General features: G+C 42.1%; 1 protein-coding gene across 5 annotated transcripts in view; it reads left to right on the top strand.

Moving 5' to 3' along the window:
- The window catches only part of LOC131906852 (TRPM8 channel-associated factor 1), a 41,087-nt gene extending 21,723 nt beyond the window's left edge, over positions 1 to 19,364 (top strand). For 4 of the 5 annotated variants that reach the window (XM_059257659.1, XM_059257662.1, XM_059257657.1 and 1 more), the window contains 8 exons: positions 4,760 to 5,393; positions 9,324 to 10,318; positions 10,580 to 10,677; positions 11,193 to 11,406; positions 11,712 to 11,951; positions 12,758 to 13,095; positions 14,720 to 14,970; positions 17,832 to 19,364. In XM_059257659.1, coding sequence (XP_059113642.1) covers positions 4,774 to 5,393; positions 9,324 to 10,318; positions 10,580 to 10,677; positions 11,193 to 11,406; positions 11,712 to 11,951; positions 12,758 to 13,095; positions 14,720 to 14,970; positions 17,832 to 17,841 — 2,766 coding nt within the window. In that variant the 5' untranslated portion in view covers positions 4,760 to 4,773 and the 3' untranslated portion in view covers positions 17,842 to 19,364. Of the gene's footprint in view, positions 1 to 4,759; positions 5,394 to 9,323; positions 10,319 to 10,579; positions 10,678 to 11,192; positions 11,407 to 11,711; positions 11,952 to 12,757; positions 13,096 to 14,719; positions 14,997 to 17,831 lie in introns of all 5 variants that reach the window. The other variant, XM_059257658.1, reaches the window with a different exon arrangement.
- The last annotated feature ends 2,699 nt before the right edge of the window (positions 19,365 to 22,063 follow it).

The raw sequence follows: 22,063 nt of genomic DNA, 5'->3' as shown, positions 1-22,063 counted from the left end.
GGGAATAATATCCGATGTATAATGAAAAAGAAAGCAAGGCTTCTTAGATGAGAAGGGCATGGGAAAAAGAAGACATGGAGAATTGTGTTTCAGATATTAATGCAAGGTCAGACTAGCTGTTTGCTGAGAAGTACCCTTAGATGTGCCTTTACTCTCATATCCATTTTTTCAGTCTTACATTCATGGAATAGCTACCTAGGGAATGCAAATCATAAAATGCATTCTCTGATCTCACATACTTAAGTCTGTGTTTCAAGATCTGAAATCAAACTGAAATGCAAGCTGTGAGGGATCCTTTTTCCCAAGATGGCCCCACCTCCAATTCCATACATCCTTCATGGAAAAAACCATGTTTGAGTCTATGGGACTGCTTTATGATAGGATTAGAAAGTCTGCTTTCATGTTTCACCTGGGATATGGTTTTCGCTGAAGGAGACATTTGTAAGTTCAAAGGGACCATAGTTAGCACAGGAAAGAGAGGATAAGAACTATGGGGGAGCAATTTAAAGGATGAAAATCTGTGTGAGAAAAACTCTTCACCTCTTCCCTTCCTAATGTGACAAGGCTGCTGTGTTTAATGGTGGCCTCCATGGAGCTCCTCTGAGTATAAAGAAAACCCTGGAACTTAGCAAATACAGCACACACATAGTGACTCGAAACTGCCTGTAATTCGAATTCCAGAGACTCCAACTCATTCTGACCTCTGGTAGCTCCTGCAGGCACATGGTCAACATACATACTACTCAGACACATATTGTACTGGTTACGGTTACTATTGCTGTGATGAAATTCCATGATCAAAAGCAACTCGAGGAGGGAAGGGTTTATTTGGCTTATACTTCGCATCATAGTCTTATCATTGAAGGAAGTCAGGACAGGAACTCAAGCAGGGCTGGAACCTGGAGGCAGGAGCTGATGCAGAGGCTGTGGAGGGGTGCAGCTTTGCTTACTGGTTTGTTCATTCTGGTTTTTGTTTTGTTTTGTTTGTTTTTTAAATAGAACCCAAGACCACCAGGCTGGGGATGGCACCACCCACAATGGGCTAGACCCTCTCCCATCAATCATTAGTTAAGAAAATACCCTACAGCTGGATCTTATGGAGGCATTTTTTCAATTGACGTTCCTTCCTGACAGATGACTCTAGCTTGTGTCAAGTGGCATAAAACTAGTCAGCACACATACACATGCACATAAAATAGATAACTATTTTAAAAGAACTGTACTTCAGCTCTGCATTTCCTGTATTGGGATCCTAGATTCATCATTTACCTACTTATGTGATATTAAGCAAGTGACAAATTCCCTGGCCACTCAAAATGTTTAGGTTTTCTTCCCCAGAAACTGTACTATGGGTATAAGGATAATATATGCCTTATAAGTTTGTCGGAATTAAATAAATTTAATAAATTATGTGTTACAATATGAGAAAGCTAATGAGTGTGTTGCTATGACTGTCGTTACTACAGTTGCTACTCTTGTTATCATTGTGTTAGCCACAGAAAACAGGTTCAAAATTTACACAGGGGCTTGAAACCCTCACTAAAAGTATTATCTAGGTCATTCTAAGTAGATGTCAAATAGATTTAGCTCATGTACACACAAACTAGCTAAGAATGACTGATGAGATAGAAGTATGAATATGAATTCTCAGAGTGTGTGACTGTCTACACTGTGGAAAGTATTGGCCAACACAGAAGAGTCTGGCGGGCGTCTATTGAGAGAATGTGTATGAGTGTGAGAAGATATACAATAGGACATCATTGGGGTACAATGGAGTGTCTAGGAAGATATGTGAAAATTGATTAAGTACATGATTGAGTTTCAGATCTGGAACCCACATACATGAAAATGATCCTAGGAAACTCCCTTGTCTTTGATCTATGTCCATTCCTGGGTTTCACTTACTGGTGTCCATTTGTAGTTTTGTGGGGCATTCAGGATGCATGGACATATATCTTTAAATCTGCCACTCTTATTACAAGAGAGTATGGATGGGTCAATTAATTATCTTAGTGTTCTCCTTCATCTTTCCCATCTTCTCTACTCTGTATTCTCCTTCTCTTAGTTCATTCTTTAATAACCTTAATTATATTTCCTATTGCCTGTCTCATGGCATTATTTTTTTTCATACCAAATGTCTCAAATTTCCTCCTCTGTGTACATTTTAACTTAGAAAAGTAGAGTTCCAAAGGACAGAAAGGTAGCCGTGGGGATTCGAGAGGGGAAGACAGAAAGGGAGTTGGAAATGGAAGCAGAGCCTGTCCTAGGTAATAGTTTGAGGGAGGAGGGGAGGAGAAGGAGAATCTGTCCTGTTCTTAAAGCACGAGGGAGGGAGGAGAAGTCAAGACTATCCTGGTAATGGCTTGAAGGAGGGAGAAGGGCATCCTCCATAGACTTGCAGGAGCAGCCGCCCTACCAAACGGAAGGTCACACTGGGGAAAGGAGTCAGGCGCTCTGCAGTGGACACAGGTGAAGCTCCGTGGATTGCTCTTCAAGGACAAAATATTATTAGAGTACTTTCAGAAGAATAAAGGTAGGAACAGACCCGAGAGCCTTGGAAACCAGATTCCTTCAGTACAGACATGAATTACTAAAGAACCAAATCGGGTTAATCGCAGTGTGCTGGCAAAATGTCAGCAAAGACATTGACAGGGCTTGTGGCCAAATAGAAATGGGATAAAATAGGAAGAGTGGACATACTAGGACTCTGCACAGTGTGCTGCTGTCCTAGTTATTTGTGGGCACCAGGAAGGGCGAGGAAGGGACAAGCTTCTCCCTAACCAGTTCTTGACTCTGTATCCTTTAGATATTCTGTGAAGTGGGTAAAAAGTTAATGCTGGTATTTAACAGCTAAAGGCATCTGGCTGATATAATTTTATTTAGAGAAGCTCTTCTTTTCTGTGAGGGAAGATTTTCTTTTTTTCACAGGCAGAGTCTCATGTAGCCAAGACTGCCCTTGAATTAGTGACATAGACCACCACCGTATCAGTTCCCAGAGCAGCCATATTACATGACAACACATAGGGCAGCTTAACATAATAGGATTTTATTTTCTCAGTTTGCCTCTACCTCCTGAGTGCTGGGATTTCAGAAATGTACCACCATATGCAACTTCAAATTTAAGGCTTCTGTTAATTAGTGACATGCTACATACAGATAATCGCTGAACTTTTTCAGCAGAGACTTGAGTTTATTAGATACCTGGGACAGAGGTCTTCCCATCCATGGCTGTGAAAGCTAAAGCACACAGGCCAAGGACTTTTCCAGTGGTCCAGAGAGATATGTAAAAATATATGCCATTGCCATTATTACTCAGGGTTAGCATTAGCCTTAACATTAGCTGCAAAATAGAAGAATTATGCAATCACCGTGAATAAACACTCGGTCTGGTGGTTGCAATATCCAACAACAGGTTATGCTTCTTCATCTACTTTGTGAGAATTCCATATTATTCACAAACAGAAGTGAATGATTTGCTCTTGACCAAACAAGTATAAGTGCAAATGTGTGGTATGTGCACACGACTGAACACTAGTGGAAGATTATAAAGCAGCATTGAGTTGGCGCTTCCAGTGAAGAAGTAAAGGGTGCTTGGGAGCTGACATATACAGGTACACCTTCCTCACCTATGTCTTGGGTTCAAGGAAGAATCTGCCATAGTTTCATAATTAGCTACTTTCTGCTTCTGGTTGTCTGGGACAGGTATTCAGCCACAGAGAACTTTCATGTTCCTCTTATTCAGCTTGTGACACTGACCTAGGCTGCAGATCCTTGACTGTTCAGCCTGATGTTCTAAATGCTCCAAACTGAGGTTAGTAAGATCAGCGAGGAAGTGAAGATGGATGGGAGGAGTGTGAGAGCAGAGCAGTCTGCACCACTGCACCGGTTCTCAGAGACTTCCACAGCAAATGATTGCAATTAGAGCGGCTTAAAATGATGCTATTTTAGTTCCTCAAAATCCCAGAGCAGTGGTTCTTAAGCTGAGGGTCATGGCTCCTGTGGGGGTCAAATGACCCTTTCATAGGGGTTGCATATCAAATGCCCTGCATATCAGATATTTACATTATAATTCATAACAGTAGCAACTTTGCAGTTATGAAGTAGCAGTGAAATAATTTTGTGGTTGGGGTCACCACAACATGAGAAACTCTATTAAAGGGCTGTAGCACTAGGAAGGTTGAGAGCCACTGTTCTAGAGGGTTCGAATTGTAGTGCCCAGGCTAGAGCAGTGCTGATTCCTTCTGAAGTTTCAGAGGTAGAATTTGTTCCATGCCTCTCTTATAGCTTCTGGGTTTTGCCAGCGATCCTTGGTATTCCTCAGTCTACAGACACATCTCAACATTCTTTATCTCCATCTTCTGATAGAAATCTACCCTATGTTTCAAGCTCTCAATTTCCAATTTCCAAATCCAGCATGATTCCTGTTGACTAGGTATCACCTCCAGACCCTACTTCCAAAATAAGTTACATTTATAGATAACAGAGTGTTAGGAATTCAAACTACCGTCTTTGGGAGACACAATTCCATCATCCCTCCTTTCTGTGCTGTTTCCTTCTGTGTGTGAATAGAATCTTACTTTCTTTAAGTTTGACCATGAGGATGGACTAAATGCGTGTATACTGAGCCTCGAGTTATTTCAATGTCAGTCTTATCACATGGTAAGGTCATTTCCACAGCTGATGGAATAAATACCTTGCTTGGTTTTTGATTACTTAGCCATTCTTCACCAAACTGAATCTTTGCTCTTTTTCTCTGCAGAAACCAACAAAACCATGGCGACTCCTTCTGCTGCCTTTGAGGCCCTTATGACTGGAGTGACAAGCTGGGATGTTCCTGAGGATGCAGTCCCATGTGAACTGCTTCTTATTGGAGAGGCTTCATTTCCTGTGATGGTGAATGACATGGGCCAGGTCCTCATTGCTGCCTCTTCCTATGGCAGAGGTCGCATGGTGGTAGTAGCTCATGAGGACTACTTGGTGGAAAGCCAGCTCTTTGTCTTTCTTGTCAATGCTGTGGGATGGCTTCGTTCCTCCTCTGAGTCTGCCATTGGTGTACACTCATCCTTAGCACCATTGGTGAAAATCCTTGAGAGCTGTGGAATAGACTCAACGATTGAGCCTGAAGTGAATGACTCCCTGGGAGTTTACTGCATTGATGCCTACAATGAAAGCATGACTGATAAGCTGGTCCAGTTTGTGAAACGTGGAGGGGGCTTGCTCATAGGAGGCCAAGCCTGGGATTGGGCTAACCAGGGCGAAGATGAAAGAGTTCTGTTCACATTTCCTGGGAATCTGGTGACCAGTGTGGCTGGTGTGTATTTCACTGAAAATAAGGGGGACACAAGTTTCTATAAAGTTTCTAAGAAGATGCCTAAGATCCCCGTCTTAGTTAGGTGAGTATCTTACCGTAGTGGGAAGTTGGCCTCATATTAAAATGCAGACATGATTCTATCTTCAGCTTCCTTCCAGACCAATAGAAAAGAATTTGAAACTCAGACATGTATTTCCACAGTCCATTAGATTTTGTTTTAATACTCTGAGGCTCAGGATGGACAAAGGTCTCGTTGACACTGCCTCCCCACACCAATCCATCTAGATCTTTGAGGAGAAGAATTCCTATTGAGTCTGATATTCCTCAGCACTTAGCTTAATAAAAATACTGTTGAGCACAAAAATTGGCATGATTTGTACAGGGAGATTCACAGGAGATTTCCTTACTATGAAAACAAAAATATTAGAAAAAGAAAACCATAGAACAACCCCATGGGCCAAAGTCTGGAGGGCTGTGAAGTATTCTGAAATGTTTACATGGGGTTAGGATGGAAACAGGAAGTTGTTGGTTTGGAAGTTGATTTGAAAAGAGACAGTACAGTTATACATACTAGGCTTTTGAAGAGGACTTTTATCTCTGGGGTCAAATGATCATCTGAGAATGAAGACGATACTGGTACAGAGGCAAGCTTCACTGAAGGTTCTTGAGAGTATATCCCAGTTGGCTTTATGCACAAACAGCATTGTATATGCAACAAATTAATAAGCTCTCAGCACACATTCATTAGATGTGTAATTAGATTGAGGAATGAGGGGTATTCAAAGCTGCAGTTCTTTCAAAAGCAGAAAATGTACACTAGGCCACTTTTCATTATACATAAAATCCTTAGCTTTCTCAGAACAAATAACACTGTTATTCTGACTGATGGGAACAAAGTGAATTGGATTGGGTGAGGAAGAAACAATGAGGCCTTTAGAAGGATGAAAAGTAAGTGAAATTAATAAATCTTCATGATAAATTAACCAGACAATCTATGTACTCTCTATTTTTGGAAAGAAGTCACCTTGTTTCATCTTAACCCCAAATTGGGGCTTCTCCAAGGAATTCAAACTCTCTTTTTGTTCATTTACCCATTCCAGAGTTTATTGAATATTGTCTCAGATATTATTTATTATCTTAGGACTGAGTTGCAAAGATCTGAGTACAAAGGGCATGGAAGATTCTCAAGTGACAATATCTGGAAGACATTTTAAAAGCCAAGTAACTGTGTAGCAAGACATTATGCATTGTAGTACAGAAGATTCTGGAAATGGATCTAAGGCTAGTGACTGTACAGGGTGCCCTTAGGATGTCCTTCCAACTCTTTCCACCTAGAAGGAGAGTGGCTAAGTACACCCTATGGGTTCCCCTTTTAGACATCATTCCCCTCACATCTTCTGGTTTGTGCTATCCTTGTGTGCTCCCAAAGTCATCAGGCATGCATAGAAATGAATGCTGGACAACTGATCATAGCCTGCATACCCAAATGCTCTCAACACATTCACTTAAATACTACATCGAAACCTGAATTAGCCAACTTTCAAGTGGATGTTATATATGTCCCTTCCATTCTGAATATTAGTGAAATGATATTGGTCACAGAAGAATCTTTTGACTTTCAGATTACTGTAAGAGATTTCCGAACTTTTAAATTTGAAAATAAACATTAGCTTGTCTCCCCCAAGTGGCTTAGAAAACATCAGGGCAGGTGTAGATAAATATTTGCAAGAAGGACCTGCAAATTCTTAGAGGTTGTTGATAGTTATGTGCTGAATATATATAGAATAGAGCAAATCAATACAATCTATACTTGTTCTATTGAAAAACATCAGCAAAGTGATAACCACTAGATAAACTGATCATGACAGCAAGAGAGAATTAAAAATTTTAAGAATGGAAGGAGTGTCATTAATATGGGTCTACTGATATTAACAGAGTAATAAGGGAACTGATACAATCTATGCCAGAAAATTATTCAACACAGATGAAATAGACTTCTTGATAGACACAAATTATAAAACTAAACATAAGAAAAGAGACAATGTATACTAAAATAAATTAGACACAAGCAGTGTTTTCAACATATAGTTCTGGAACAACTAGACACCCTAATGGGAAAGGTGAACTCTGACTCTTAACGTAGTTCATATAATACTCAAAAACAGGTCTAGACCCAGGTATAAAAGAGAAACTGAAAAACTTCTAAATGATAGCACAGAAAAAACAAACAAGACAAGCAAAACAACAAGAAAAACACTTGCAACGTTGCCTTAGGCAAAGATTGCCTATGGATGACAATGCACAAGACCACAAAATGGAAAGATTGGTAGCATCTTAGCCATCTCCTTCCTAAATATTGCTCAAAAGAAATGAAGTCATATCCTCACCAAAACTTCACATAACAAACCATGTTCTCATCACTGAGCACACTGAGATTTTCTTCTTATCTTGGCTATTGTGAAAATGCTGCAAGGAATGTGAGAGTCTCTGATCTTATTTGCTGTGGGTACATACTCAATGGAGGATTAGCTAGGTCATGTGGTAGTTCTATTTTAGATTTTCAAGGACTTCCCAAACCTGTTTACATTCCTACCAACAGTGTGCAAGAATTCCTTCTTCTTCCCATCTTCATCAGACTTGATATCTTTTGACAGTTTGATAATACTCATTCTAATAGATGGGGAGAGGTTCCTCACTGTGGATTTGATTTCCATTTCCTTGGTGAGTAGTGGTGGCAAGCACCTTTTTGTAGACCTGTTGACCATCTGTATGTTGTGATGTGCAGTGATCTTGTCCATTGTAGAGTGCACTGAAGTTCTTGGCTGATCACTACTGGTTCCTCTGATGTATTTTCCCAAATGAATGATAATCCTGGCCCTTTTGTTTCTCCATTTTCTCTTACTTATATGCATTCCAGATTCTTCTGTTCCCATAGGTTTCTGATTCTTCTGGTTCCATCTATGTTGTGACCTCTGTAAATACCCCCTCTCCCAATTTGCTGATTGTACCCTGTACAAGATCTGGTGATACTACTAGTTTATTTTTATTTTAGTAACTTCTGTCCCATCTCAGAATAGTCTGTGAAAAGAGAAGTAAAATCAGAGCCAGGAGAGCTAGTTAATCATTTTTGTGCCTAATACTTCAAAAAAGGAGAGGGCCAGCCTGCAACAAGGCCCCAGTTTCCCTGCAAAATTTCCTGAGCTGTGTACAGCACAGGAACTGAAAATCCATTGTCTATCTGACACCCATTTTGTATTACCTCTATGCTGACCTGACTCCTGACACGTGAGTACCATAGCTTGACACCTAACAGAAGTGACAGTTTCAATTCTGGAATTGCAAGCGTGTAGAGGTCATCCTAAGCATCAGCGTTCAATCTCACTTTGGAGTTTATAGGGGGCCTGAGGTCCTCATGGTGGGAGGGGTTGGGTTATGCATAGGAAAAACACTGGTTCTGAGCAAAACGCCATAGCATGCAGCACTCCTGTTGGGCAAGCTACGGACAGCTGGAATTCTGGATGTGGTACTCCCTCCCACTAAGGGACCACAGGTCTCATGAGAGTTGAGACTAATGACTGCCTCTTACTCCATCTTCTGAGATACTGACTATTCACTGGCACCACTAACTCTGCTTTTCACAGACGCTTCTTCTATCAAATTAGTGGTGTGAAATGTATAAACAAGACTCATTATAAGACTAAAAACATGATGTCTCACCTAATTCTTTGGGTACTGGAAGACATGGATGGAATAAGCATGAACTTAAGTTAATATCAGATTTTCTATGCAGTTTCCGTTTAAGAATTTGTGACTTGAAAATGAGCATAACAGAATTAATGGTGACATCTTGTGTCTCCTTTCCAACAAATTTTCATCCGCTCTCTTCTCCCAAATCTTCTACAACACCCAAAAAAACAATATTAGTCTAAGTGCTCTTGTGTCGCAGGCAATGTTCAAGGAACTGTATGCAGAGTGGTCCCTCTAATCAGGAGTGTATGTGTGTCTTTTGCAGTTGTGAAGATGATCTCTCAGAAGACAGAAGTGAACTTCTGCGTGGCATCTCAGATCTGGACATCACCAACTCGGACTGTTTCCCATCCCAGCTACTAGTGCATGGGGCTTTGGCTTTTCCCTTAGGGCTAGATACCTATCATGGGTGTGTGATAGCGGCTGCCCGCTATGGCCGGGGCCGAGTGGTTGTAACTGGTCATAAGGTGTTATTCACTGTGGGTAAACTTGGCCCATTTCTGCTCAATGCTGTCCGTTGGCTGGATGGGGGCCGCAAAGGCAAGATTGTGGTTCAGACAGAGCTAAGAACACTAAGTGGTCTGCTTGCAGTAGGGGGTATAGACACCAGCATTGAGCCCCAGCTGACCAGTGATGCAAGTGTCTATTGCTTTGAACCCACGAGTGACGTGGGGGTTAAGGAGCTGCAGGAGTTTGTAGCAGAGGGTGGCGGGCTGTTCGTTGGAGCCCAAGCCTGGTGGTGGGCCTTTAAGAACCCAGGAGTGTCCCCTCTGGCTCGCTTCCCAGGAAACCTGCTCCTCAACCCTTTTGGCATCAGTATCACAAGCCAAAGCCTCAACCCAGGCCCATTCCGCACCCCTAAGTCAGGAGTAAGGACCTATCACTTCCGCTCGACCCTGGCAGAGTTTGAGGTGATAATGGGCAGGAAGAGAGGGAATGTGGAGAAGGGCTGGCTAGCCAAGCTGGGACCAGATGGGGCAGCTTTTCTGCAGATTCCTGCAGAGGAGATCCCTGTTTACATGTCCGTGCACCGACTCCTGAGGAAGCTGCTGAGCCGCTATCGGCTCCCAGTGGCAACCCGAGAAAACCCTGTTATCAATGACTGTTGTAGGGGGGCCATGCTTTCCCTGGCCACAGGTCTGGCCCACTCTGGAAGTGACCTCTCACTACTAGTCCCAGAAATTGAAGACATGTACAGCAGCCTCTATCTGCGCCCCCCAGAGTCTCCCATCACCGTGGATGTCAACTGCACCAATCGAGGTATGGCAGGAGGATGAAAGCTTAGTTTTATGTGCATCAACAAAACGGGGACATGAGATTTCTGTGGTGTTGGTAAGTTTGGTCACCTGCAGAGGGTCATTGCTATTCTTCACTGTCTTTCTCTTCAAGAAGACAGGGGTTGGGTGTTGAGCAGTGTTTGGAAGAGTCAGCACTGAGGCGGGGAAATGAGTGGTTGGCTCCATGGGGTCTGTGCAGCACTGTATGAAGCAGAGATAAAGTGCCCTTCCTGTGCTTTGGCAGGCACACGATACTGCTGGATGAGCACTGGACTCTATATACCCGGAAGGCAAGTCATAGAGGTCTCCTTGCCTGAAGATGCTGCCTCTGCTGATCTGAAGGTAAGGCCACTCCCCATCTCACCAAATGCTCTTGCTGTCCCAGTTGGCATTGTATGGGGTCGGCATAATGCCCTTCTGGTAATTCAGGGCAGTTTTTAAACACTTTTCCCTTCTTAATGATGAGGAAACTATGTTTTGATATATAACAAAATATATCAAAGTGACACATTTTGGAGCCCAGGACTCTGTATCATCCTGCCTCAGAATACCAATCTCTGCTCTTAAAATTTGTTCTTTTGACTTATATCATAGAGTGAGGACTAAGAGACCTCAATGGAAGGTTCCCTGACATTCTATAGGTGTTCAGTCGGTGAATATTAGTTTACTTTCTACCTCATAACTTAGCGCATATGAACTCAAGAAATGCTCTGATTTCATGACTATCATACACGATATCATCAATGGTACATGGGGTCATAGCCTAATGCTCTTTCCTGAGTTTGCCTCCTATTCTCTCTTCTACCACCACCACCCCCATCACTCATGTGACTGTGAGGGTGATGTCTCTGCTCTAGATACAAATCGGCTGTCATACTGATGACCTGACCAGGGCCAGCAAGTTGTTCCGAGGCCCCCTTGTGATTAACAGATGTTGCTTAGACAAGCCCACGAAATCAATCACCTGCCTCTGGGGTGGTCTCCTTTATATCATCGTGCCTCAGCATAGCAAGTTGGGGTCTGTGCCCATCACAGTGAAGGGGGCTGTCCGTGCGCCATACTTCAAGCTTGGTAAGTCAGCACTACAAGGTACACAGTGAGAGGTGGGAGATGCGGAGAATGAAGAAGTTTCTGGGGCTATTTATTACAGGGGACAGGGGTAGACCAGTGGAGGGAGGTGGTTGGTTTCTTACGTTCTGCTTTGATGCCAAGAAACAAAATCAAATTATACCCATAGGGGCTTCCAAGAAGGGTGGAGAAAAGGGATGTCACTGGTTTTCATCTTGGGATTCTCATCTGGGGCCCAGGTTGTAAGTATGTTTTTACTTAAGGGATTTGAAAAAGGACAGTTCAAAGTCTATTGCCTCTCTTCATAGGGGAAACATCCCAGGCAGAATGGAAGAGGCGTCTCCAGGAACATCCTGGTCCGTGGGGAGAGCTGGCCACCAACAACATCATCCTGACTGTGCCAACTGCAAATCTTCGAGCTCTGGAGAATCCCGAGTCCCTGCTTCGCCTCTGGGACGAGGTGATGAAGGCTGTGGCGAGGCTGGGTGGCGAGCCCTTCCCTTTGCGTCTGCCACAGAGGATTGTGGCAGATGTGCAGATCTCAGTCGGTGGGTATTCTGAGTGATGCTCACTTCCTCAAGTACTTTCCTTCTTTCCACAGCCTTGAAGGTACAGAGAGTAAAAATGTTTTTGCTAGCAAGACATATAGACATATTTCTTGTGGTTTAAATGGAAAGGGGAGAAATTACATCAAGATAAATAGTAGCTTAAGTTAGCATGTCAAGAAATGTCATCAAAGAAGTCAAGAGATGTCGCCTGAGCTTTGCTAGGTTCCCCTCAGGGAATCTTAAGAAGTGGGAAAACACAGTAGAAGGCCTTGACCTAGTTGAGATTACTGGAAGACTCTGAACAAAGAGCTAGTTGAAAATGAACCAAGGAGCCTGAACAAAGGGGGTGGGTACAAACAAGGAAGCCCCATGAAATTTCTCTAGATCCTCATTTTTACATTGCATAAATAAATCCTGTAATATGGTGTCAATGTAGGTAATCCCATATTGAGGAGTGGGGCAGAGGCATCTTCAAAGAATCTTAGAAAGGGTTGTAAATTACACAGTCTCCCGTGGGTACCACCACCACCCTGCCCCATAAAATAGGACACTCCAATAACAGCGTATATGGACCTCAGCAACCTATACTCCCCCAGGGCTCAAGTCAGAAGAAAGATGAAAATCCCACTGCAAAATGAGCAGAGGGAAAACCTGGGAGTGTCTGGGCTTGGATGACCTCTTGAAGCAGTAGGGTGTTAGAAGGAGCCTGGGGCTACTATGTGTTTTGGAAAAGAAACAGTTCCGAGATAGATTTCATGATGAGGTGGGAGGATTCTGACCTTATCCTCTTTATTCTGCATCTCCAGGCTGGATGCATGCAGGGTATCCCATCATGTGCCATCTGGAGTCAGTGCAGGAGCTCATCAATGAGAAGCTCATCAGGTCCAAGGGACTGTGGGGCCCTGTTCATGAGCTGGGCCGCAACCAGCAGAGGCAGGAGTGGGAGTTCCCGCCACACACTACTGAAGCCACCTGCAACCTGTGGTGTGTTTACGTACATGAAACAGTGCTGGGCATACCTCGAAGCCGTGCCAATATTGCCCTGTGGCCCCCTGTTCGGGAAAAGAGAGTCCGAATCTACCTAAGCAAGGGGCCCAATATAAAGAACTGGACTGCCTGGACTGCGTTGGAAACGTACTTACAGGTACTGAGAAAGACTGGGAGGTGGTAAGACAAGTGGGGCCACCAAGCCCACATGGTTAATTCATAAGCTAGTGACTCTGGAGATTACCTACTCCATCCGGTTCCCACATTCAGCCATATGAAACCCTGAGAGAGTCTGGGGATAACAGATAATGTAATGATGCCTCTCAGTGCAATCCTTTGTATGACCCTACAAAGTGCATAGCCCTGCACTGACTTCACAGTGTCAACCACACCCCCAGAGAGAGGCACTGAGAGCATAGCACAGAGAAATCTAAAATCTGGTTGAGGCACATGGAGTACTACAAATACACTTTACTCAATGTGGCTTTAAAGCCAGGCATACTGATGATCGAAGCCAACCTTTCCTACTTCACAGCTATCAGGCCACCCTCCTCACACATTCTATGATGGGTTGTGACCCAATTTTTCCTTAGATGAGCATACTTCTTCCTTGCTATGGTTTAGCCTTGCCACAGATTCCACTGTATGTAGGCAGTGCAGGACTCCTCTCTGCCTTGGGTCTGGAGGTTCACCTTGCCTTTGAACTGTCTTTCTATGCCCCAGTTTTCAGCCCCAGTGCCTAGATCAGTCCCTAGATCACTGCGGGGGGGGGGGGGGGGGTGACATTATGTTGGATTCAAGCCCGACATGATTTATTCTGGTTCTTCCACCTGTTCATATCCTTCACTGTCCATGCTCACTGCTACTTTCTCCTCACGTGAGCTACTTGGCTCATCCATGAAGTAAAGACAGGTTAGTTGTAATAACTACCAAGAGGCCCCTTAGCTCCAAAACCCTGTGACCGTAGATAGCATGGTCTCATTCCAATAGTCTCATGAGGGTTACTTTTTTTTTTTTTTTTTTTTGGTTTTTCGAGACAGGGTTTCTCTGTGTAGCTTTGCGCCTTTCCTGGGACTCACTTGGTAGCCCAGGCTGGCCTCGAACTCACAGAGATCCGCCTGGCTCTGCCTCCCGAGTGCTGGGATTAAAGGCATGCATCACCACCGCCCAGCGAGGGTTACTTTTAAACAGGCCCTATGACTTTGTCAAGCATGGGCTCTTTCCAATAGCCCCAGAGGATGACGACTTCTAACACTTCTAATGAGCTCATTCTTTGTTACAATTATCTAGACTGTATAGACTTCTACCTGATTCACTTTCTACCTCAAAGGCCATTTTTAGTGGCCTTGTGAATTAGTATTAGGATGAATGAGGGTTGTGGGCATTTCCAAGCTATTGGAATTTAACCTTGCAACTGTGAAAGATAATGAGGATTGTTCCACCCCACCCAGTGTTAAATCCCCGTGTTCTTATCACATTATTCTTTCCATGATCTCACGAGTAGATGAGCAGTGACAGTGGAGGGAAGCACTGATCATTGGAGCTGCTTCTGCAGCTGCCACTCACTGAGGGTCTGCCAAGCGCTGTGCTGTCCTGGACACTTTCCTTAAGATTAGTAAATGACAGAGGAGGGCATGAGGCCAGCACACAAGATGGTCAGTGAAGGATGCAAAGCTAACTAACATTTAGGAGACTGAACTGACTAACTTCACTTGTGTGTGTTGGGGGGCCTTCTTTTGGTAGATTGGATGTCTCACCTACTTGGAACTTTCCCTTTCCAGCTCCAAGAGGCCTTCGGTTGGGAGCCATTTATTCGCCTCTTCACTGAGTACAGAAGCCAGACCAACACGCCTACAGATAATGCCGACAAAATGAATCTGTGGGTGAAGTTGTTCTCCCAGCAAGTGCAGAAGAATCTGGCTCCGTTCTTTGAGTCCTGGGCCTGGCCCATCCACAAGGAAGTGGCTACCAGCCTAGCCTATCTGCCTGAGTGGAAGGAAAATATAATGAAACTGTACCTCCTCACACAGATGTAAGGAGTGCCCATCGAGGTGGCAGGTAGAGAGGTTTGGGGAGGTAGGCAGAGGTGGGGGTTTATTCCTCTACCTCTGTCTTCAAAAGTTCTGGCTTTGTCTTCTTAATTCATTGCTCCTGTGTCTTATTCCTGACTCCTGTCTCTAGGAAGTGGGTTAAGAACACGGCACAAAGTGAAGCCAGAATCTCTTAGGAACAAGGCCTGTCTGTGTTTATGAGCTCTACCCCTTTGCTTCTCAGTTGTCAGGTACCCTCCTGACCCTGCCCAGTGCTGGGAGCTTGAGCATTTGTTTCTGTGCTGGCCCTTGGTCTGTCTTGATGAACCGTGGAGGACAATCCTTCCCTTGGCCTCCATGTCTTCGGGATAGGTGCAAAAGTCTCTGCCTCTTGGAGTGGTCATGGAGTGTCTGACTGATGGTTTTAAAGGAACGTGTGAACTATGTGGTGCCTGATAACTAAAGGGTTGCTTCATTTCATGCTGACCCATTCTCTTTCACAGCTCAGAGGTTAACATCACCCTTTTTCTTAGTAGACTCCCTGTACTCAAACTCTAGGTCTTTTATTGACCATTTCTATGTTATTGGCAAGATCCTTGACTTGTCCATGGCTCTATGATCTCATTCTATAAAATCAGATCTATTGCATCTGATTATTGGGAGAATTGAGTTTTACAATGCCTCTAAAGTGATTACAGCAGTAAGAGGGTATTGAGGAAATGTCATTTGGCATTTTTATTTCCTAATTAACCCAAAATTATTCTAGAGCCAGACTTCACTTTTAGGTGGTATTAACAGATGCTATCATAGCCTTTTAATTTTTTAAACTGATACATGAAAATATAAAACCTGCATATATCAACAAGATACCATGTGATGTCTAATGCATGGATACATTTTTATGCCTGAATTGAGTACAACACATCTGTCTACTCGAGCATCTGTCATTTCTTCAAAATCATTTATAGGTTTTGTTTTTTTTTTTTTAGATAGACAGTGCATAACTGTTACTGAAGGCCAGAGAGAGGACTCAGTGGGTAAAGACACCTGCTGCCAGGACTCAAAACCTGAGTTCAATCCTCAGAAGTCACATGGTGGAAGGAGAGACCCAACTCTTATATGTTGTCCTCTGGCCTCCACATGTGTTCTGTGACACATACACAAACACACTAAACAAACTTAAAAGAAATAATTGTTATCTGTCCTACACTATCCTACACTACACATACCAACCTCTAAGATTATTTTGGTATATTACTTTATGAATCTAAAGGAAGTATTCTAAACTCACAATGGAGTTTTTTTGATGGTTGTTTGAGACCAGGCTTCTCTATTTAGGCAGGGCTGGCTGACTTCAAACTCAATGATTTTTTTCATCCTCAGCCTCCAAGTGTTGGTGTTACAGATGTGTACAGCCACACCCAGTTACACAATGCAGTCCTTTTTCTTTTGTCTCTCACAGCTACTTATATTTGATCCCTTTACCCAGTTCCTTGAGCTCAAATTTCTTCTTTGATAAAATCTAAAGATCTTGACAAAAACCAGAACAATCATGAGATAGTGTTTAGCCTTAGCAAACAATAGATACCAATCTTTTATTATTTTTCCACAGTGAGATTCAAGACATAGTTGCTGTCAAGGGTTACTGATTACACGCATATAGAAAACTTCACTTTGGGACAAGATAATTCCACAGAGCTAACCCAACTTTAATTTAATTACTACACATTCAAAGATCTCTTGGTTTTCCCCATTTTCATTTAAAGTATCTTTTGTGGTTTTAATGAGTGTTACCTCTAGGATTGATGTTGTGCATAACCAGTTTTCCCACTTATTTTCAATTTATTTTAGTCTAATCTATTTTATTTGCATAGCTTCTCAGTGAGTGAATGCACAGACTATAAAATTTGTGTGTGTGTGTGTGTGTGTGTGTGTGTGTGTGTTTATTTACCATGCAACTTCTCAATTCTAGATTTATTTCATGTATATTTATCATTTAGGCATTTTGAACATAAACATTCAATCTTTAAAATAATTATCAATTACAAGGTATTGAGTGTTTCCAGGCATTATACTCATCCCCATATATAGGTATATCATTTAATCTCCCCAATAATCTTATGAAGTAGAAATTATTATCACTTATTTCATGAATAAGAGAAAATAAGATTTTATGGAGATTGTGTCAATTATGTAAGATACCACTGCTAATAAATTGTAGGTCCATGATTTTGAAGCCAAGCATTCTGATTGCAGAATAGGTATTCATAATTGTGGTGCTTTGAATAAACAAATTAAGAAACAAGCCAGCAATGCAGAACATTTATATTCCGGATTGTCAGAGCCTGGACTCTTCATACTTAGCCCTTATCTAACCTTAGCAGGACAAAAAGTCTCTGATTCTCCCGAACATCAGTGGAGAGGAAGAATTTAAAACAGGCTCCTAAAGCTCCTCCCGGTAGAAGTGTGAGTGAGCCATTAGCATCAGGCAGCTCCTTAGGTTCTGGTTATTCAGAGTGCTTGTCATTCTCCCCTGGGTACATGAAAGCAGTTTTTGGTTTATTGGATTTTGAGTCACGGGCTATTTTAGTGAAGTACCTGATTTCCCAAAGTCCCAGATGCTTCATGTTCTCAGAGAAAATTAGATTCTCAATCTTTTAGAATAAGCTTTTTTCCATTCTCACTCCCTTCCCCTTAATCTGTTTCCATTCCCACCCCACCCCTTTAATCTGCTTTCAGCAGTAGAGCCTGGGATCTTTTAAATCAAGTTATCTATGCTGTTCCCCTGTCTGAAACTTCCAGTGGTACTCCCGACGTAAGATGATGGACTAAACATGTAAGTTTGTCTTCCCTCCTTTCCTAGGCCCCACTGAAACTGAAGTGAAAGAATACAAGAGAGAATTGAGACCATGCAGCAAAGGAATCTGAAAGCATTTGGTTGGAGAAGATCTCAACACATTTCTGGAAGAGATAAAGTAAATGAAGCTTGTTAATGAATGGGAAACACGAAGGCACATTTCAGACAGAATACACAGATCTGACCACCGTAACCCCAAAGAGACTTGAGCACTAGGAAAGTCTAGCTACTAAATAATTGTACCAGTTGTAAATTGACCCCCATTCTATTCTGCCCCAACCCTTGTACATAGAACACAGAAAATCTCCCATTGGTCCTAGTGAAGCTGTCTTTGTTATTGTTGTTTGAATAAAGGAATCAAATAAACCACCTGAGGAGAGGGAAGAATTAGTGCTCCAGATGATATTCTTTTCGTGGATGTAAGTGGCCCCCTAGCCTGTCTGTTAATTTTCTTCTGAGAATTGAGGCCCCTACTCACATACCCAGGGCTTCTAGTCATAGCAGAGATTTGCTAGAGAAACAGGAGTCCTTTAAAAAGACAATAGTTAGCACGGTTCTTAATGTGTGTTTTCTGATAGGAATTTCCAAGAGAGACTCATAAGAAAAATAACCACTTAGATGTAAAAAGATTGAAAAAGTATTATAAACTAGAGGAAACAAAGTTCATACAGGGAAAAAAAATCCTTAAAATTTTGACCATCTCTCCAGAGAGATTTGAGGTGCATTTGTAAGATAATATACTAAGAGAAAATTCTGAACATTTGTAAAGCAAAATAAGATTGCCAAAAATATTCCACAGATAGGCTGGAAAATGAAGTAGAATGAATCTCCTGATATAGGCAACAAAGTGAAATAACAAACAATAGGAAGGAAGGAAAGAGAAATAGACAATCACTGTTTAACCATTATGAGTTCCCAGAAGACAGGCTATAGATAGCACGGATGAAGAGTGAAGAAGGAAGACTTGAGGAATACCAGACTGAGGGAACCCAATACCAGCTACATCTAGGTACAGTGCTAAGAAAACTTGCAATGGTAGGGTTAGAGAGAACTTACTCAGAGTTCCCAGGGAAGGGAAGTCAACTGAGTCAAACCTGAATGAGAAGAGCCTGGCAATGTCAGCTGAATGCTAGAAGTCAAGGCAGCAATGGGTTTACTTGTGTTTGCTTTTGAAAACTTTTGTTTCCAGAACTCCATATAGGGCAGACTGATGAGAGCAATGTAAAAATAAAGATATCTTTTGACAGGTGAGTTTTTAGAAAACCTACTTCTCTCCTTTGTACCCTTATTAAGGAATTTTTCCATTTAAAAAATAAGGAAAAAAGTCCAAAAAAAAATAGAGGAGGAAAGAGGATCTGGCCACCAGTAGACCTCACCCAGGATGTCTTCCGTCCAGAGTGGTAGTTATCTAATAGACTCACTTTAGAGAAGAACACAACCTTGGGCTCTGAGAAGAATGTGCCAGAGTAATACTGAGTAAATGAGACATTTGGAAATGTGGAGGACATACAGTCTTTTATCACACACACAAAAAATAAATAAACAAACAATCCATCAAGAAATGTAGGCTCAACTGTGAAGGAAAACAAAATGAGATAGGATTTCGAAGACTCATAGACTGTGAGAAGAGACTTGATTGGTCATTGGCAGTAGGTAGGTAAGTTTCCTTTCCAATGGTACAGGCATCATGACATTGGGAGTGTAGGAACATGTATATCTTCCACTTGGCTCAGTAAAAAGTATTTTAATAGCCAAAATAATGTATATGCCACTTAGAGATCTTCAGTATGGATCCACCCATGAGCAAATCCTGAAAGGCTAAATGTTTTACCCAGAAGAGAAGTTGAATTGATATCAGCCAGCTGAGGCACAGGAAAGTGGAGACTGAATTAGTTGGGAGAAGAGAAGTAGAAAGAAGAGTGGGGCTACTTGAATATTCAAAGTGGGGTTGAACAGACACTGTCTTCAATTAATGGAACACAGCTATATGGTTAGTGTCCTGGCCAATGCTATATGTTAGACCCTCAAAAGAGTTAAGGTATACCTATCAAACATTTAGAGAAGGACAGGCAGAGAAAGGTGGAGATGGTGTACGTTAAATTCTTATCTTTTGTAAGGGTGAATTATTAAAGATTGTCTACAGTTAATAAGTCAAGAGATTATTGTTCAAACATGTTATTTAAAGGTAGGAAGTTAGCCACCAGAAGATCCAAAAGTAGATATTGTTAAAAGCATCTAGGAAATGGGATTAGAGAAGAGGGTGGGATGGGAAACTCTGTTTTCATTTCAAGTTCCTCTGTACTATTTAATTTTTTACCTTGTGCATGTGTTACTTGGACAAGTTTGTAATAAACTGAAATAAAACATCCTTCAGAGGCTTCAGATTGACGAGGATGTGGTTAAACCAAAACTACTGACTAGCTGATGAGGGCAGCAGGTATTGGGGTTCGTCTGCTGTGCCAGTCTAAGTGATCACAAGTCCTCCATGATTGCAATTCTAGCCACTCTGTCTGGCAAGATTCAAGGACACTTCACCTTCCCTTATTTCTATGGCTATTCTGCAAAACACAAAACCTGCTGCTCTTCTTCCATGTCTTGTGACTAAGGTTCGTATTTAGCAGGCTTGCAGGATTTTCGGAACGAAATAGTGTTCAAAGGGGCATTGGTATTAGATGGTTAATTACTATTCTTTCCCAAGGCCCTAGTGCATGAAACACTTCATGAAGAACCAAAAAGGACTTTAAGATGTTCTGTTCTATTCATTTGCTAACTTTAACAAGTTTTGCTCTTGCATGGGGCCAGTTGGTAGAAGATTCCTACCCATTTCTCAGGTTTTGGCCACTGTCTACACATTATGATCTACTTTTCAGCTATATTCCCCTTGCACTTGGAAGAATCTATCTTCATATTACCACATTTTTTAAGCTTCTATGTGACTTGAGAAGCAGTTTGGATACTTTAGGAGAGGGTGGGAAAAAATAAGGCTCTCCGGTGGATATGATGCTGCTGAGGAGCACTGGCAGTTCTTCAGCCAGAATCCCAATTAAGTTCATCTGCACGGAGGCAAACTAAAGTGGATATAAAGCGGCTTCTGCTTTTGAAAAAGTTGCAGCTGCTCATGCTCGAAAAGACAGAAATTGTCAGCATTTTGTGGCTTGCTCAGACAACGTGGCCTTGTTTCATCTCCTGGTGGTCTCAAAATGATCTAGTCTGATAGTGTGTTAGGAACTTGTTTATCTACCACAGGAGAGTATGGCCTGGCTGAGTGTGCAACGAAGGTTCCTGAGTGCCCAAGGCTTTCACAGAGCAGGAGCCTTTGCTCCTCAGACAGTGGTTCCAATCTGCATTCCTCTTAACTAGGCACAAAGGACAAATTTTTAAAACAATGAGTACAAAGTACACAAGAGGTACCGTGGGTAAGAACTATTTGATAAACTTGTTTGGTAAACCAGAATGAAACTGGAATGGTATCAGCTCCTCCGAGTCACTTGTTGGATGGTTGAAGGCATCTTCACTTCCCAGTACAGATTCTCTGAAACTTTCCTGGGAACAACAGGAAGTGCATTGGGGTACTTGTCTGTATTTCCTTGGGAGAGGTAGCTATGTCCTTAGGGTCCATGAACCCTCCAGCCAGAGATCCATTCAAATATTCATAAAATCCACTTGCAAAGTGCTATTAATTGAACCACATGGAAAGAACTGAAAGTCAAAATGAATTTAAACATTCATTTACATTAGATTGTGTGTGTGTGTGTGTGTGTGTGTGTGTGTGTGTGTATGAATGAATGTGTAATCTAACAAAGGGTAGTACAAAACATTTTCTTCAGTATCCAAATTACCTCACTGAATATGTAACCTGTGTGCAACAGGAAACTAAGCTGGTAAAAATTTTGGCTTCATTTGACTTTCAACTTCTCTGAAAAACTAAATGGAACCACAAGGATAATTACCTCCCCAAGTTAAATCAAACCTCTTCAAATGGAAGGTCTAGAGGGATGTCTCAGCAGTGAAGAGCACTTGCTACTCTTCCAGAGGACCAAAGTTCAATTCCTAGAACACAGACAGCACACAACTGTCTGTAACTTTAGTTCCAAGGGATATGATGCCCTCTTCTGGCCTCTGCAGAACCACCCACACATGGCACACAAACATACCTGCAGGCAAAACATCCATACACATTTAAAATTAATTTTTAAAGAAACATTCATTGAATCATCATAAATTTGGGGCTTTTGTAC

The sequence above is a fragment of the Peromyscus eremicus genome, chromosome 3 (assembly GCF_949786415.1).
Source record: "Peromyscus eremicus chromosome 3, PerEre_H2_v1, whole genome shotgun sequence".
In the NCBI taxonomy this organism is placed as follows: Eukaryota; Metazoa; Chordata; class Mammalia; order Rodentia; family Cricetidae; genus Peromyscus; species Peromyscus eremicus.
The sequence above is the reverse complement of the archived record's forward strand: the minus strand, read 5'-3'. Positions and strand labels throughout refer to the sequence as shown.